The 18,596-nt window shown below is 51.0% G+C and overlaps 1 protein-coding gene across 1 annotated transcript in view; it reads left to right on the forward strand.

Moving 5' to 3' along the window:
- Window positions 1–18,596, forward strand: part of ACAP3 (ArfGAP with coiled-coil, ankyrin repeat and PH domains 3) — a 72,181-nt gene that overhangs the window by 17,259 nt on the left and 36,326 nt on the right. The window contains exons 2-4 of the mRNA XM_069034947.1: window positions 14,797–14,854; window positions 17,718–17,837; window positions 18,301–18,354. Coding sequence (XP_068891048.1) covers window positions 14,797–14,854; window positions 17,718–17,837; window positions 18,301–18,354 — 232 coding nt within the window. The remainder of the gene's footprint in view (window positions 1–14,796; window positions 14,855–17,717; window positions 17,838–18,300; window positions 18,355–18,596) is intronic.

Genomic DNA, 18,596 nt, shown 5'->3' on the forward strand with positions numbered 1-18,596 from the left:
TTCCCAAGGCTAACGAGGCCTTCGTTAATTAAATCAAAAGCAGCTGAGGCTCCATTGCAGCGATGGCGATGTTCCCTCCGCGCTGGCTCTGGGACCAGCACTGCTCTGCATTTCTCCTGCTCTCTGGCATTCCCACTGAAAATCCAGGCAGGGAATGTGTGAGGTGGGCAGGGATGGGCTTCTCCTCAGCGCTGCTGAGCCATTTCTCCACGCTGTGTGGGAACATTTGCTGTTGGATCCACTCTGGAGCAGCTGCAGGCTTGGGAACATCTGGATTTCCTCCCAGCTCCCAGTCCTTTTCCGTTGCTGTTTCCAGCTTGCTTTTGATGATCACCTCTCAGGTTTTTTTGGGTTCTATTTGTCTGCCAGGCAGTGTGAAGAGTGAATTCCCATCCAATTCCCATCCCTGGGAATGTCCCAGGCCAGGTTGGAGAGGGCTTGGAGCCCCCTGGGGTAGTGGAAGGTGTTCCTGGTGGAACTGGATGAGCTTTAAAGTCCCTCCCAACCCAAACCTTGTGTCATTTTATGATTTTAAGCCCTGGATGAGGCATCAGGTGGATCAGTTCTCTTCTTGATTTGGGTGTTGGCCTCTCCTGGAGCTCTGGGAGTGCAGCTTTGCAGGAATTTCTGGATTTTATTCCAATTTTTACCTCAGCATTGAAAAATCAGTCAAAGAAACTCCCATGATGTGAAATCGAGGAGAGGAAATGACCTCAAGTTGTGCCAGGAGAGGTTTAGACTGAATATCAGGGAATTTTTTTTTAATGGAAGGTGGTGTAAATTTTGGGAGCAGAGCAGAGGTGGAGTCACCATGCCTGGAAATGTTCCAAACCCACTTGGGGATGTGGTTCAGTGGTGAACACGGTGCTGGTGGACGGCTGCTTCAAGATCTTTTCAAACCTCAGATGATCCCACAATTCTGTGAAATTCCAAAGGAATTTTTCTCCAAAAAATGCTTATTTTTCTTCATAAAACACCTTTTTTTCCTCCAAAAATACTTATTTTTTCTCTATAAATCACCTTTTTTTTTCTTAAAAAAAAATGCTTATTTTTCTCCAGAAAATCTTTTTTTTTTTCCTTTCTTTTTTTTTTCCTCTCCAGAAAATTCCCAGCAGCTCCCACTTTCTGGAACCCCCCACGGATCCAGTGCCACCCCAGCCTGAGCTGCTCCTAGCCCTGGGATTGCATAATCCAGCTTTTGATGTGTGATCCCTCCCACTCAGCCCTCAGCAGGACCTGTTTCCCAAGGAAAGGAAACCTTGGATAAACCCCATCAGCTCTTTCCAGTGTTTTTCAGGAGATTTTTTCCAGCCTTTCCAGTCAGATTAATCCATCCTTGTATCACCCAGAGCTTGTAAACAAGCATTAGCAGAGTTTTTTTCCCTCAATTCTTTGTTAGATGGGGAATCAATCTCATTTTAGAGCCGGTGGGGGAATTTTAAAAGCACTTCAGTGCCTATAGAAAGACGTGGGTGGCTCGTGAAATTTCAGAAAAATCCCTTTCAATCCCATTATCGAGTAGACACAGGCTGGAGTACATAAAATATGTTCTAAAAGCAGTGACAGAGGTAATTTTAATTGGTTCTGCTGGATTTTGCACCAGAACCTTCTGGGGATGGGATGAGCTCAAAGGGGAGGGTCACAAAAAAGTCTTGGAATGGGATTTTCAGAGCAGGAGCTTGGAGAGGCAGAGGGATGCACACCTAAAAATGCTGAGTAACTCTGGGGTTTGGCTCAGCTAAGCCTGTCCTAACACCTAAAGCCACTGAATAACTTTGGTCTTTGGCTTATCTAAGCCTGTCCTCACACCAAGGTGTTTAAAGGGTTTGTAAAGCTTAGGATAAATCAAATTAAGCAGCATTGAACCAAACAAGAGCATTGAATTCTGCCGTTATCACTCCCAGTGCTGGTAATTAGGTACAAGGTAATTAAACACAAGGCCAGGTTTTGGTTGTGGAAGTTTGCAGAGGTTTTTGGGCTGGGGAGAAGGGAGGAGACTGAGGCTGGTGGGGGTGGAAGTGAATGGGAAAAAAAAAAACCAACCCAAAACCCAGAACATTCACAAATCCAAATCTCATCCAGCCCTGAGTTTGCTTTGTGGTTTCCTCATGAATCAGAGGAGAAACAGGGAGTGGGAAGAGGGGAGAAAAGGCATTTTCAGAGCCCAGTCCAAAGCCAGCCCCCTCTTTTCCCCAGCCAGCGTCCCTCATCCAAGACTTTTGTTTCTTCTGGCAGCGGGAGGAAACCTTTCCAGACATTGTCCTGCTCAGAACGTGCAGCTGGAAGGGCAGAGCACACAGAAATCAATGTGTGTGCTCTGAGAAAGGAGAAATAATTGTTCTTGTACCCCAGAACACAGGTTGGGGTGCAATCATAATAATTATTTAATATAACAGTAACAGTTGTCTTTTTAGCCTCCAGAGTCTGATTTCAGGGAGCACTTTCTGACCCTCAGGGATTTAATGCCTAAAGCACACCCCCCCTCTAATTCCCTGATTCCTGTGTGGGTTCAGGACGTGATGGGAGCTTGTTTTTCAGTGCTTTAGGGCACACAAACATCCCTGACTCCCAGCCACGCTGGATCAGCAGAGCAATTGTTCCCTTATCTGTCTGCATGAATCAGTAACAACATTTTCTTCCCACTCCCCTCCAAAGAGGCCGAGCTAATCACGTCTTAATCCCCATCCTGCTCCTCCATCCTCCACGGAGCTGGCATGGGAATGATTTTCCTTGCAGACGAGCTGTTGCCAGCTTGGAATGGGGGAAAAAAAAAATCTTTTGGCCTGCAAGTGCAGCAAGCTGTGTTGTGTTAATCAAAGGCTCATTAGGGCTGCGGGAAGATGGGGAGGGCTGGGCACAACCTGTTGGAGCAGAGGGAAAAAGGGAATGAAGCAGCTCCTCCAAAAAAAGGCAACTGGGAATGGCAGGCTGGGCATTTCCCTGGGATCTGGTTTTCGACTGGGCTGCGTGTGAAGTGTTCAACAGGATTATTTTGGAGGCCACACGAATTAAGGGATTATCCAGGGAAAGTGGTGGATGCTCTCTCTGCCTTTGGGTAATGGGGCACGGCTCCTTCTGGGCCTGTGGGGGAGAGATTCCAGCTGATCCCTGTGCCAGGGGGGTTTAGGGTGGATTTTAGGGAGAGGTTCTTCACCCAGAGGGTGGTGGGGCACTGAACAGGGAATGGGAACGGCCCCAAGGCTGCGTTTGGACAATGCTCTCAGGCACAGGGTGGGATTTTTGGGGAGTCCTGGGCAGGGCCGGGATGATTTTCCATGATTATTTCATTATTTTCTGGGATTATTTGATGACATTCTGGGATTATTTGATAATTTTCTGGGATTATTTAATGATTTTCTGGGATTCAAGGGCAGCAATTTGGTTTGAAACTGTGCACCTGAATGCCAGGGGGTCTGAGGTGTCATGCAGGGTTGGTTTGGATCTGCTGGGCAGCACTTCCCAGTAATTCCCAGTATTTCCCAGTGGGCTGGGGATTTTTAATGTCATGTTTACTGTCCTCTTCCATGCACTGTGGATCCAAAAAGTTTAATTCTGGATATCGCTGCTTTCTGGGGTAAAAAGGAATTCCTTCCACCTGGAAACAGAGGACCACTGGACATCAGCAGATGTTGGCAAAGCAGGGTCAGGTCTTGCAGTGACCAGCGGGGATTTTCTGAGTGATGCCAGCGTGACTGGACAGTCCTGAGTGTCCCTGCTGCTTCCAGACTGGAAATTCATGAATTCCCATGGATTTGCATGGATTTGGATGATGTTTATCCCATTAGCATTCTTCAGGTGTCCCTGTTTTACCTGTGCTCAGGGAAGGGGCTGAGCAGGCACCTGAACCTCTGGGAGGTTGATTTTTCCTGATGTCTCAGCAGGGAGAGCAGGAAAACACAGGGAAAAAAAGGCTGGCACAGGGAGCAGTACCAATGCCACATTCCTCGTGCAATCCAGGCCCTTTCTGGGGTTCAGAAAGGAGAAATTTGGGGGTTCTGTGAGCAGAGTGGGGTGACAGAGAGCGGGGAATGTCATCCCTGGCTGCCAGTGCTGGGAAATGGGAAATGGGAAGGCCAAGGCCAGCATGAAAAGGCCCAGCCTTGGCAGAGGGTTGGGAATCTCACAGAGCCGGAGAATCGTGGGGAGGCAGCCAAGGGAACACAGCCCCAGTGTGGGGCTCACAATGCAGCTCCTGTGGCGGCTGCCACAAGGGAGGGCATTGTCCCCGTGCCCAGCCTGTCCCTGCCCCACGTGCGGGGCCACGGGCACTCCATGAGCTCCAAGTCGCCGGGCAGAGGCCGAGGACAAGCAGCAATCAGAGCAGGATGAGCCCCTGCCCCCAGAGCAGAGATGGTTCCCTGTCCCGCAGCTCCTGGGAACAAGAGCCGGAGTGTGAGCGTGTGGGAGCATTTGTGCCGGGAGCCAGGGGATGTTCAGCCCTGCCACGGCCCCAGAGGGACACCTGCCACTGCTCTGCCTCTCTCAATGGCACTTTCTCACCATTTCCCACCACAGTTCCCCCTTTTTCTCTCTCTTTTGGCTCTCCAGGGGATGGGAAGGGGATGAGGAGGGAGCAGAGCCAGCCCAGGTGCACAAGCGGTGCCCGGGGTTCTGGAGCACAGAGTGGCACAGGAAGCAAAGCCGTGGCTCTCTTTGGCTGCCAGGATGCAGAACTGGAGCTGAGGGCTGCATTCCCAGCTGGAATAAATCAGCAGCTTCATGGATGAGTGGAAACTCTGCCCTGGAGAGGCAAAAAAACCACTTTTCCCTTCCTTTCTCCCACTTCTCTTTACTAACCCACCCTTCCCTCCCTGCATCATTTTCTCAGCCCCCTCCTGCCTTGCAGCATCCCCTGGTTTTGCCAGCGTGTCCTTTGACTGTTCCCTGCTCCCGTGGCTCCCTGGGATCCCTCTGCATTCCAGCTGGAGGTTCCAAGCACGCAGGCCCTGCATCCCGGCCAAGCTGGGTGTGCTCCGTGTGGGGCAGGGTGAATATTTAGGAATAAAACAAAGCTTTCTCCCCAGCAATAACATCCCAGACTAAACAACGTCCTCGCTCCAGCTCTTTCTGGTTGGAGGCAGAAGGGTTTCTCAGAAAGATTTGCTGCCAATGGTGTTTTTTTTTCCCCCAAAACAACTTTCCTGTGGAATTCCAGCGAGTTACAGGCCCTGAGTTTACCACACCGTTACCAGCAAGGTGCAGGGCTGCCCTATTTTGCATCAAACTGATTTGTTTTTGAATTAAAATCCTGTTTAACCCCTACTGATGTCTTCTAATTTGATGTACATCAGTGACCAGGCCTCAGCCTCCAGCTGCAGGGCCTAATTTGTCACTCGTGGGGTGTGATTTAAGGCCTGGGTTTAACATGCAGACATTTACCAGTCAATTCTGCAATTCCTCAGCCACCCACAGCCTCTCTCCCCTGATTCTGCAGCTGTCCTGCCCTTCTGGCTCAGAATTCAGGCTGGTATTTGTGGCAGCAGTGGGGGATGTGTGGCTCATGCCAGGAAATCCAACCCGTCTGCTTTCCCTTGCTGCCCAAATGATGGGCTGATCATTAATTTGTGATATTTGGAGGGTTTTTTTTATTAAAGTTGCAGCTTCTGCTAATGAGTGATCACATGGGAGAAATCCAAGACTTTGTGGTTCCAGAGAAAAGGCCACAGGCAAATTTAGGAAAAAAAAGGGATTTTATGCTTCCTATTTTAAGATCTGTCACGTGTTTGGAAGTGGCTGCTGCAGTCACAGCTCCATGGACAAGGACATCTGGACAGACCTCCAAAATACCCCCTCCAAATGCCTCCTCCTCACTTTTGTGCCTGGCTTTATTCCCTGTTTGCTTGAATAAAAGCACAGTGAACAGATTTTTATTTATTTAGGGAAATTTAGCAACCTGCAGCTTGACCTGCTGTGGCTTGGGGTGAGAATTCTTTCCCTCAGTTTATCTCGGCCATGAGGAAAAGACTGGATTTGTGAATGGAATTTTTGTGGGGTTCCAGTTTGTGGGACCCTGTTTTTGCTGGAATGCAGGTGGAGCCAAAAAACCAGGATTTGTCCCCATTCCCAGCTTAGGAAGAGCCATCCATGTCTGCCAGCTCAGCCTTGGGACAGCCAGGCACCTGGGGGGGTTTAAATGCAGCAGGATTTGACGTTAATTCCTTATTTTATCCCATACTGGGGATATCCCTGGATCCAGTTTGTTCCACTGGCTGTACCAGTGCAACTGGTTTGGCAAAAGTGTTTCTTCACCCTGGTTCCCGCTCATGGAGCTGGGGGAAGCTTCTGGGACATGGCAGATCCCACATGGAATTTGCTGGGAGTGAGGGGAAGGTTTACAATCCCTGCTGGAGAACTTTCCATATTCAATTCCATATTCCCCGGGGTTGTTTCCTGAGCCTTTTTCCAGTGGTGACTGGGATGTCCACCCACCTTTGGAGGTTTTCTCCCTGGTTTTTGCTTCCAGAGCATGAAGCAGTGCCCTGGGAATGCTCTCACTGTGGAATCATTTATTTATTGATTAATTTAACCCTCCAGGTTAGACCTTAAGGGTCTGAGCAAACTTTCTCCTGGAGGATTCCCTCCTCCAGGTGTCCTGGTGCTGTGGATGCTGTCAGGGATCCATCCTGGCATTCACCTGGGCCAGATTTTATCCCTGCCAGAGCTGTTTGGGGCAGGAACCTCGTGGATGCTCCCTTTGGGACCAGGCAGGCAGAGGAGCAGCACTGGGAGATTCCAGCTCCAGCAGCCAATTCCTCACAGGGACAGAAATCAGGGAGGAAATCTGCGTTTTCCAGCAAAATTAGCCTTTTTCCTTAACCTGATTAAGCAAGATAATTAGTCATGAGTGAGTGTCCCTGCACTCCCGCAGGGTGTGATGAGGACAGGGAGATAAACCTGCTCCAAGAGCTCAGGAAGGAGCTCTGTCCTCCTCCTCTGACAAGTTAAGCTGTTCTGTGGGAATTCCTTTCCCTGCTGGCATCACAAGAGCGGGCTGTGCCACCCCTGTGCCCAGCCTGTGCCTCCGAGAGGATTTCCAAGCAGCACTGCCCTGTCCTGGGTGGAATCTGAAGTGTCACGGGGTGTTTCAAACCTCGCTTTGCTCTCCAGCAGCAGAGCCCTCAATTTTGGGGCTGGAAAAAAAAAAAAAAAAAAAAAAAAAGAAAAACAGAGAAAAAAATAATCTTTGCTCTGGGGCTGGAAAAAAAAAAGAGAAAAAAATAATCTTTGCAGCAGGAAAGGGCCAGCTGTGCATTCCCTGCTGAGGTGGACGCTGCTGACTCGAGCAGGAGCATCACATGTGGCAGCTCCCAGCAGAACTCCTCCGAATGTAGGTCAGGGTTTTGTCTGGAGCTTTGTGCCGCTGCCTTGTCAGCACTGGAGGGGGTGTGAATAAATGCCTGGCAGTGTTGGGAGCGGTGCCTTTCACGGCTGTCATTAAGGGCAGTTGGCAGCACGTGGAAGTGGCAGCGTTGGCGCAGACACGGAGCGATGAGCTGGTGGTGATGACTCGCCCGAGTCATGCCAGAGGTGAGGACACAGCCCAGACTCCGCTCCGAGCCACCAGACAGCTCCCTGGCCAGCCCCACCCTTGGAATTTGGCATTCCCAGGCGTTTATCCCAGGCTGGTGGGCCGGGCTGTGATCTCCATCCCAAAGAACCGGATAAACATTGACTTTTCCTTTGTGCGAGCGGGGGACTGCGGGAATTCCCTCCCCCAGCGCAGCCAGACGGGAGCTGGGGACAGGGATAAAAGGGGATAAATGACACGGGGACAAGGGAAAGGCTGCCTTTCCCGGGAATCTGAAGGGAGCGAATGAAGCTGCTCAGGAGCTTGACGAGGATGGGAGAGAGGAGGGAACAGCAGGCTCGGGAATGGTGGAGGGGCATTTTCCCTGATTTCCAGACCGGGATCTCATCTCGCAAGGGTGGGAAAGGCAGGATTTCCCACTGATGCACAGACAGAGAAGTGAAGCCTGTGCCCACTTGGACATTCTTTCATCTTTTTTGCTCATTAGTCTTTAAGCTCCATCAGCAACTTCGGGGGGAACTGAAAACTTCTATTTTCTATTCTCTGTGTTCTTTATCACCTGCACTTGGAGAACTTGATCCTTGTGGGTCCCTTCCAACTCCAGATATTCTTTAATTCGAATTTGCAGAATTTCAGCATTACTGAAGTGTCACTGCTCTTCCACCAAAATGAGTTTCAATCCAGCTTGCCTTGATCTTGCCATTGAAACTCAAAGCCAGGTTCTGAAGAGGATGAGTGGCGGTGTGGAAGAGCAAGGGCTAAGGATTGGGATTGCTGGGAATGTGATGGGGGAGCCTGGCTTGATTAGAAACTGGGATTAGAATTGCTTGGAAGTGGTGGTTGGTGGCTTTTAGAGGAGCAGGGGACAGGACTGCGCCTGGCCCACGTGTGGCTGCTTGGGAGAAGCAGAAAAAAACCCCTTTGCCCAGTTCTGGGTTGACTCTTCCGACAGGAATCCAGTTTAAAACTGGGCCCAGGGCTCAGAGGACTTTTTTCTCTTTGAAGTTCAACAGTTTGAGCCCCGTTTTTGTGCCTTAGTTCCCCCCTGAGCCATGAGCTGTGTGTGAAACACGCATGGCTCCATCCGTGTTTTCAGGGAGATTTGGCTTCAGGAGTGGCTGGGATTCATGGAGGGAGTTCTGATCCAGGATTTCCCTTCATTCCCTTCCCAAATCCTCTTTTTCCAGGTGAGCTGGGAAGGCTGAGCTGCTGTTTGATGCCATTTCCCAGCTCCTTTTCTCCTTAAACTCCCATCTCCAATGTTATCCCAAATCCCCACTCCTCACCCTCACACACCTGTGGCCGCACTCATCCCCTGACCACTCCCCGGCCATTTCCAGGAGGAAAAAGCCATGGAAATCACCGGGAGGGTGTGGTTGCCATGGATACCGTCACCGTGGAGCCGTTGCCATGGTGATACTCCCATGGACAGGGATGCAAAGGGCGCTGATCCTTGGGAAGGAAGGAGGGAGAACTGTGGATACCAGAGGGCACAGGAGCCCTCAGATCGATATTTAGGGAGGTTCATAAATTATTCAAAACTACCTAAAAACCTAAAGAGCGACCTAAAAATCCAAAAGAGTGGCGTTTACCTCATTTTACCTCCAAAAACAGCGTCTGGCAGAAGACAAAGATAGGGAGGTGGAGCTTAAAATCCATAAAATTCATCCTCTTTTCCTTAAAGGAAAACATTTATTTGAATTCCTGGAGAAAGTTGGGGCAGTTGGCAGCTGTCAGTGCCCTTGTCAGGCTGCTGATGGTTCTGGGAGAAGGAGTTGGATGAGAAATGCTTTGGTTTTGTGCCAAACCCCCCCTTTTTTATTTCAGGCAGAGCTCGTCTCACCGAGGCAGACGTTGGCTTCACTCTGTTTCAAATAGAAATCAGTCAGAAATAATAATAATAATAACAATAACAACAACAACAACAATAATAATAATAATTGTAATAATAATGGTAATAATATTTGCACACCCACAGGTCCCACCTCTGAGCATTTTGCCACTGCTACTTATGCTATTTATTAATCATCCTGAGTCTTTAACAGCAATAATGGGGCACAGAGATGGTGGTAAAGCTCCCAGGGATGCTGTGGCCACCAGGAACAGGATCCAGGAGTTCCTGGCTTGTATCCTGACCTCTGGAAATGCCATGGAAATCACTCTGTCCTGTGGAATTAACCGAGGGAGACCCTGAGCATCCCTGCAGTGCCACATCTTGTAGGGCCCTGAGCGGCCTGATTTGGGTTCAGCAGGGCTCCAGCTGCTCCAGGGGGGGATAAATAACATTTTCTGGGATCTGAGCATTCCAAGGGCTCCCTTCCAACCACATCAGGCTCACACAGGAGCCTTTCCCTGGCCATGCAAGATGTTTCTGGGGGCAGCTGTCACTGCAAGGCAGGGATCTGCTGTTTCCCTGGATCTGACAGTCATTCCTGCTGCTGCTGCTCACCCAGGGGGGTTTATCCCCCTCTGAATTCCTGGTGCAAGGAGGGATTTTTAGGAATTCCCCACTCAGGTGTTGACGGGGCACAGCACGAGGTACAAAAGCTTTGAGTGCGGCGCTCCTGATTTATGATCCATCCAAAGGGGAGAGATTGGGATCCTGGGAACAGCTGGGAACAGCTCAGGGGAGCTCCAACATCCCTCCTTTCCAGCTGGGAGAGGCTTTTATGGGAACACAGGAGTTTGTAGGGGAGTGGTAACACCCTGTAGTAGTTGGCTCCCACGTGGGAGAGCCACAAATCAGCCGGAGCTGGCACCGGCGCAGGAAGAGGGAGGGAAGCTCTCCGGAAGCATTCCTGCTCCTGCTGGAGGGATTTCTTCCCATTGACTGCCCTGGGAGCTGGCTGGGATCCCAGTGGGATGAGCTCACTTGGAGCTGCGAGGAGCTGGAGCTGCATTTGGGGGGAACTTTGGGAAGGAAAAAGCTCTGAGGTGCTTTTGAGTTGCAGCTCTGGGTGTTGACTGAGAGAGGTTTTGGGTATAAATGTGTTTTTAATTTTCTGTACAATTTTCTGTCTCATTTTCTCTATCATTTTCTGTCTAATTTTCTGTATATTTTTCCCGTACAATTTTCTACACAATTTTCTGCACAATTTTCTGTAAAAATGCTCATTTTAGGGACAAACGAGCCCTCCCTGCACCCATTTCACCCGCCCTAACCTGCAGAAAACCCCTGTGTTTTCCTGACCATCAAAACCCCTCAGCCTCTGTATTATTTCTAAATTTCCCTGCCAGAAAAGTGAGGAAAACCAACAGCACTTCCCAAGGAGAACGAAGGGAATGGTTAATTAAGGCAGCTTTGACAGCTGGGAGGGTGAGCGGCCGATTTGAGAGCACTTAATAGTGGGAATTACACTTTTAATGCTTTTGTTTCCCATCTCCTGCTGGTTGCCAGAGGTAACGGAGCAATTTTAGGTCACGTTATTGCTTCTTAATCCCCGTTTTGGGGTTGGGTTTCGGCTGCTCTTCACGCGGGTGTTGGTGTCAGGGAACAAAGAGATGCCAAGCAAACCAGGGCCGCGATTCCAGCCTGGAGGAAAAGCAGGAAAACGCAGCCAGGCCTCTCTGGCAATGTCTGCTGATTGCTTCGTGCCTCAGCTGTGGTGAAAGGAGATTATTTCATGCTGAATTTATCCATGGAATCCATGGCCGTGGTCACCGGAGGATCCCCGGCTCCTGCCAGAGGTGGATTCCTCAGGGAGTGCGTGCAGTCTCCCTGGGAAGGGAGCTGATCAAGGTAGGGATCGAGGCTCAGCTGATCCCAGCTCTGTTAGGCCTGATCATGGCTCCAGCCACCACCCAGCTCTTTTTAATGCTATTACAGGAGTCAGAGGTGATGAAAATCCAACTAAAGAGAGATTTTGTGGCTGTGCTATCCCAGACCCACACCCAGGGGGACATTTTCCCTTTGGTTTTGTCCATCCTTCTCTCCAAGCACAGCCTGTAAAATCCAGTTCTGGCCTCCCACGCAGCCACAGCCTCAGCTCGATCAGTTTTCCAGGGATCCTTTGCCTGGATTGCTTTTGGGATGCAGCTGATTGGGATCCTGGTGCCTGGCTGGAACTGGGAGCAAGTCAGAGGAAGCATGAGGCAAATTCTGCTCTTAGAGCTCATTATTCCAATCCCCACGGGATAGAAAAACCTCTTCTGGTGAGATTTTTGTCACATTTGGTGGATTTTTGCCGTTTCTGAGTGGCTTCTCTGAAGGATAAAGCAAAATGCACAATGTGGAGCCCTCTGGGCTGTGGGGAATCGCTGCTTTCTCTGGACAAGGAAACTCAGAAGGGCTTTAGATGAGGCCAGGGATTGTTTTCCCTCCCCTCCTGCCGGAAAAAGGCCTGGCAAAGCTTCAGCAGGAAGAGCAGAGCATCAGGAAACACGCAGGGCACCCAGCCAGGACATGGCTCCAGCTGCTCTGGGGCTGCCCAGCTTTTTTTTGGGGGGGTGAAAAGATCCAATTCTTGGCAGAGTTGGATTCCTGCAGCTGGGAGAGGCTGTGCTGAGCATCCCCGAGCGCTCCTGGGCCTGGGCTTCGCTCAGGAGGCACAAATGCTGTGGGATGGGATGGGATGGGATGGGATGGGATGGGATGGGATGGGATGGGATGGGATGGGATGGGATGGGATGGGATGGGATGGGATGGGATGGGATGGGATGGGTGGGGAGCAGATGTGGATTCCCATTCCCAGATTTTCCTCCCGGATGGAGCAGCTCGGCAGTGCTGAGGTGGCATTAACTCATCCCTGAGGAGTCATTCCAGGTCCTCAGCCTGCTTGTGTAACTGGGAAGGCTCTGCCTTTCATCTCTGACACGCTGGGGGAGTGGTGGGAGGATTTAAATTTGGGAATGGAGCTGGCAGAGCCTTCAGCTTGCGAGCACTTGCACTGAAATCGTTATTCCTCAAGGAAAGCAGGATCAGTGGGCTCTGGAATTGCATCAGTGAGCAGGAAAAGGATGTTTTTTCAACCCCCAAAACCCAGGGATGGACTTGGGCATGGTGTGCCCTTGAAGGGTGGGAAATCAGATGTTGATCAGGTCCTCAGGTGCAGAAAGAAAAATCCCTGGGCAGCAGGATCAGGTGTGTGGGAGGAGTTGGGATTGAGTATTGGGGTCCTTTTCCAGCTTATCCCAAATGGAAGCATGGCTGCACTGCCCCAGCCCCACCTCAGCCTCAGAATTCCTCTCCCCAAGGACTTCCTTTGGGTATAAAAGTGTACCTGAAAAAGATGGATAAATGTCCCCCTTTGTTTCTTGGAACTCCATTATAAATAAATAAATCCCAGCCAAATAAATCCCTGGGATCTCTGCCCTTGGATTAAAACCCTTTGGAACCTTTCCCATCAAGCCCATACCCCAAATAAAAAGCTCCAATTTCGTGCCCTCTTAGCCACAGCCCGTCGTGTTCACCCCTCAACAGATCCCAGCCCCAAAAACGTCTCCCTCCTCCACAGAGTCCAAATATATCCACGGGCCGGGATAAAAATGGGGAGGAAATTATAGATGCTCTCTCCACCTCCTGGCAGGAAATCTGCTGCCAGCTTCCACAATGGCTGCTCCTGCTTCCCTGGAAAGAAAAGCATCCCCAGAAAAACCAGCTCTTCTCCTTTTTCAAGCTGGTTTTTGTGTCCAGCTATCAGCAGCACGAGGAAACCGAGTGGAAAAATTGGATCTGGCAACAGGAGCGCGATGCATGAAGGCACACGAGTCCCGAACCCGGGGAACAAAAATAGCTGGGAGAGGGGGGAAAGCCTGAAAGGAGCCTCTTTAATGATTCCTTTTCTTTCCAAAAGCTTTGCCCCGGGCACAGCCACGCTGCCTTTGTGTGGGGCGGCCATATGGGAGGCAGCGGAGCGGGAGCGCTGCGTTATTCCAGGGAAAAAAAATCCCTTTTTTTGGCTGTGTTTTCCAAGCGCTGGTGGTGGCAGATCGATGGTGGCCAGAGCCCTGGGCACGGGGCCGGCTGGGCTCCAGCTTGGATTTCATTTTCCAGGGAGGCTGAGGGAGCTGAGGGCTCTGCTGGGATTCTGGAGGCTGCTGGAGGAAAAAGAAGGGACAACCCAGCACTTCTTCACTGGAGACTATTCCTGGGGTGAAGACACCCAGAGCCTCAGAGTTAGCATAAATCCTGATGGTTCCTTCGGGAATTCTGCTGTTCCCTTGGATTGGGGGTGTCCTGTCCTTTTCCTGAGGGCAGGATCAGTTCATGTCCCTCCGAATCCCATCCCTCCCCTGCTGTCCCTGCAGCTGGCACATCCTTACCCTGGACTTTTTCAAACCCTGGCTGGAATATTTCAGGAAGCAACCTTTTAATTCCTGATCCCACAAACCTAAGAAGCTCCCTGCAGTAAAATTTGGATTTCAAATCCTTGCAGCAGGGGGGTGGTGGGAGGTTGACCACATTCCCAGGTGTGTGGTTAAAGAAATCCGTGTTCTAGTGCTCTGCCAGGGAGCACTCTCAGGTTTGCAGGGACTCTGCTGGACTCTGGCCTCCCAAAAATCATTCCAGAACCACATTCCTGAGTCTGGGAATGCCTCCTGCAAGTGGCTGATGTCATGTTAATGTTTCACTGGGAGAGGGAGGCCCGGTGACCTTTGCAGCTCCTCACTGTCACATCTGTCCAGTGGCGTGGAAAGGAAGCAGATCCCAGAATCCTGGAGCAGAGTTATCCCTATCCAAGCAAAGCCCCACGTGTGTGGAGGAGCCTTTTGGTGTTCAGTGGCCAAAGGGCTGCTCTGTTTCTGTTTGAGTGCTGGTTCCTGAGGTTTAAAGGTCATCATTCACCTCTTCAGGCAGAGGTACAGCCTGGAAATGGGGTTTGGTGAGGCTGGAACAGGGAATTTGTGCCTGATGGGAATGGATGGAACAATGGTTATCCCTGTGACAATTAGCACTGCTGGTAATTAGCAGAACGAAGCCACTCAATGAGTTTGCTGGGGGTGTCTTCCCAACCCACCTGAATTTCTCTGTGGTGCTGACAGGAGATGGAATAATGGAATAATCTCCATCTCTTTCCCCATGCCTGGAATTCATTCCTGAGCCTTCCCCTGAGCGATTCAGCCCTGAGGTTTTTGTAGCAGCAGGAAACATCCAAGTGGGAATGACGAGCCCCTCCTCCTGTCCACGCAGCCCTCAGCCCCTCTGATCCTTGCTCACCCCTTCCTGGCCTCTTCCCCAGTCATCACAAGCCATCAATTAACGATTCCTCGCTGCTAATTAATGATTCCTTGTTGCCAGTTAATGATTCCTCGTCGCTGTTTCGTTGCAGGGCAACCATCGACGAGGTGGAAACAGATGTGGTGGAGATCGAGGCAAAGCTTGACAAGGTGAGGGCACTTTGGGGTCTGAGGGGGACTGGTGAGTCCCTGCTCAGCAATAACATCCCTGCAGGTCTCCCCTAAAACCCGAGCCCACTTCCAGCTGTTAAATCGATGTTTAACACCCCAGGCTTGTCCCCAGGCCTGGCAGGGCACCTCTGAGTTGGGACAGGAGCACCAGCTGGTGAATATGGACCTCCTCGCCCTGCTCCTGCATCCCAGAGGGCTCTCACTGCCCTGGGCAGTTCTCCCAGTGCTGGCTGTCCCCTCTCCACCCTCCTGCCCGTGACATCGTGTGGGGTGGGAGGTGTTTGCTGTCCTCACGGGGACCCAAGGGCCCCATTGCTGCTCAGCCACTCTCTGGGATGTGACACTGGAAGTGCCCTCTGAGGGACCAGTCTGGCCATTTTGCATTAGGCTGGTGATTCTTTAGACCCAGTTTTTAGTTTGGGCCTAAGTTTGTGCTGGAAGTTGGCTTTTGCACCCCCGCTCCTCCTCGTCTGAGATGTTGTTTCTTAACAAAAATAGAAAGAAACGAAGGAGAGGAGCCAGAAGAGCTGCTGGCTTTTTATCTGAGATTCCCCACAGCCCCTGTCTGAGGGAGAAATGAGCTGTGTGGAAGCCACAAGCCCTAGGCAAGGCTGTGTCCTATAAAACCTATTTACTCATCAAGCTGCTGGGAGTGCTTTGTCTGCACTGGTGGCACTGGGGAGGCTGCAGAAGGATTTGGGTTCCCTAAAGAGAGCAGGGGGTGAAAACTGCTCTGATTGTGGCACAGTGCCCTGCAGGGAGGGGATTTGGAGTGCCAGGAACAATCCCGGAGCCAGGAGGATGGAGCTGGAAGTGCAGGAGTCACTGTCAGCCCGGGGCCAGGGCAATGGGGCTGGGATTTGCAGCTGGAGAATCACTGGAGGTCAGATTAATTCCTCTGAGGGTAACTTTGGACCAGATTCAATCACTCCCATTCCTAATAAATCCTAATAAATCATTCCCATTCCTAATAAATCAGCCTGGGATGGCCCAGCTCCTCTCCTGTGTGAGATGCCCAGGGCAGCCTTTCCAGGTGGGAATGTTAGTCCCAAAGAGCTGCCAGGACTGGCCTGACAAAGCCTGACTTTGCCTTTTCCTGTGCCCCTGAGCCCTTGGTTTATGAATTATTATCTTATATCACCTGTTTAACTGGGGGTAAAACAGTGGCAATGATTCAGCCAGAGATTTCCTACATTTTATCCCATTTCCACTGCTCCCTTGGGACTGGGATTTGGCTGGCTGGCCCTGAGCTCCTGGGGACACAGCCTTGGCCACAGGGCTTTGTTTGCAGAGGTGCTCTGGAAGCTGCCACGTTGCAGGAGAGGCTGGATTTCCTTTCCAGAGGCTCCATCCAAACCCCGAGTGCAGTCTGGGCTCCAGATGTGAAGGAACTGCAGCTGTTTGCTTTTCTTCCCGGGGTTTGGAGGGGATCTTGGGATTGCAGGGGCAGGGGAGGGTGTGAGAGAGAAGGCTGGAGGTTCACATGGGCCACGTGTGACCCCAGATATTTTTATTTATGCACTCAGATCTGCTCAGCTGTGCTTTTACAGAGCTTGTTCTGCAGTGCAGACAGAGCAGACCCCAAAATAAACCCCAAAGCCCTGGGGCTGCAGGAACAGAACAAACCCCAAGCCCCAAAACAGCACACAGGGCTTTGGCATCCAACCAAAGCAGAGAGCTCCTCGTTCCCAGCCTGTAGGTGAGGCTGGTTGGCAGGAAAAAAAACCCATTTTTCATTAGGAAAACGAATATCCCTAAAAAGCTGCTGGGTTTTGAGGATGTAAAATGTTGTTTTTCATTATCAGCAGCAAGTTTTCCACTTAATTCAGGAGCCCAGGACAGGGACGAGGTAAAGCAAACAAAACCAACCAACCCCAAAAATATTTTCTCAGTGGGCAGCCCTTGCTCTTGCAAATATCCTTTGGTTTATGAGTTTATCTTTAGGTTGTTTTACAAGGAGCTTGGTCTGAAAGTAGAGAGGCCGATGGCCAAGAATTCCAAGCTAAAGCTCCACTCCCAGTTTGCTGTGGAAGTCTGGGCATGTTCCCTGCAGCTGTTAAATTATCCAGAGTTAATAAAGGCTGTCTGGGAATGGGTGCCTGGTGCTGCAGCAAATTCCAGAGGGGGAAGCCACCCCACTTTTCCCTGGTGACATCCCTATAAAAAGGCTCTTCCCAGGTCCATCAGAAAGGCTGCACCGAGTCCCAGAGGTGGAATTCCTCCCAGCAAAGATTCCTGGAGCTGCAGGAATGTGGGAAATATTTCATTAATCTGCAGTCCTGATGGTTTAAGCTGTGAGGGAGCTCGGATTGGCACTGGCTGCTCACAGCTGGGGTGGGTTAAGCAGATGAGTAAAGGAAAACGGGATAGAAAAGCTGAATTCTGGCTTCCTGCCACTCCAAGGTAAGAGCAGGACCAGTCTCCACCAGTACACACCAGTACAACAGTCAGCTGGGCTCTGATTGATGCTCCCAAAGAGATTTTAGGCAGATTTTCCCTTTCTCTGAGCACCAAGGAGTCAATCCTGGATCCTCCCTGACCCATCTGTGTGATCAGGTTCCTTTCATGATGGACCAAGCAGGAGAAACCCCCTGGAAAAAACGGGCTGCTGGATCCATCTGCCCTCAGGGGAGAGCCTGGGAGTGCTGTCCCTAAGTGACAAGTGGTGTGTGGACAGCAGGACATGCCCTGGGGTGGGATTTGCATCCCTGCTCCCACCAGTGAAGGTTCCCAGCACAGCAGGAATGGGAAGGGTGTTTGCCCCAAAGCTCTGGGGTTGATGTGGGACAAACCCAGGCTGGTTCAATCCCAGTGCTGAGCCTGTCCCTGTGTCCCTGTGCAGCTGGTGAAGCTCTGCAGTGGCATGATCGAGGCTGGCAAGGTCTACATCACCACCAACAAGCACTTCGTCAGCGGGGTGCGGGACCTGTCGCAGCAGTGCAAGAAGGATGAGATGATTTCGGTGAGTTTGGGGTGGGGCAGGGGGCACAGGGAGGGCTGGGGGCTGCTCAGATCCCTGCTGCTGGCAGTGGATCCAACGGATCACAAATCCAAGCCCCTTCTGCTGCTTAAGCAGCCACTTAAAATGAGATTTTACGCTTGGAGGGATGCAGAGGCTGCCTGAGAACACCAAGCTGGAAGGTCAGGGTGAGATGCACGATTTGCAGGCAGATGCAGACTTTGAGGAAGGTTGTGGGAATCTAGGTCAGTGAGCATCAGGGATTTGGGAGGTAACCAGCCCACGCAGGCACACGTGGATCTGGGCTCTGGACTGGCAAGGACAGGTTCAAATGGCTCCAAAACCTCCCTGCCAAGCAGCAGAGGCTCCTCAGAGCCTTCCTGAGCCTCTCCTGAACCCCTGGCAGTGAGGGGCAGCTGCTTCTCTTCACTGCCACTTTACCTTCTTTTTGGTTTTGTTTTTGCAGGAGTGCCTGGAGAAATTCGGGGACAGCCTGCAGGAAATGATCAATTATCACATGGTAAGGGGCTGCTTCCTCCTGTCCCCTTGGGTGCTGGTGGCACTGCTGATGTCCCCTGTGTTTGCCATTTGGGCTCCTGGAAGGGTGACAAAACCCCTTCATAAAGGAAGAGGATGATTCACCAAAGTCCTGCACTGCAGAATTTTTTTCTTCTTCTTTTTGGGCAGCAGAGGGGTTTGTAGTGAGGACACACAGGGGCCTGAGGAGGATTTTGGGGCAGATTTGGGATAGATTCTGGAGCC

This window comes from Aphelocoma coerulescens, chromosome 21 (genome assembly GCF_041296385.1).
Source record: "Aphelocoma coerulescens isolate FSJ_1873_10779 chromosome 21, UR_Acoe_1.0, whole genome shotgun sequence".
Lineage (NCBI taxonomy): Eukaryota > Metazoa > Chordata > Aves > Passeriformes > Corvidae > Aphelocoma > Aphelocoma coerulescens.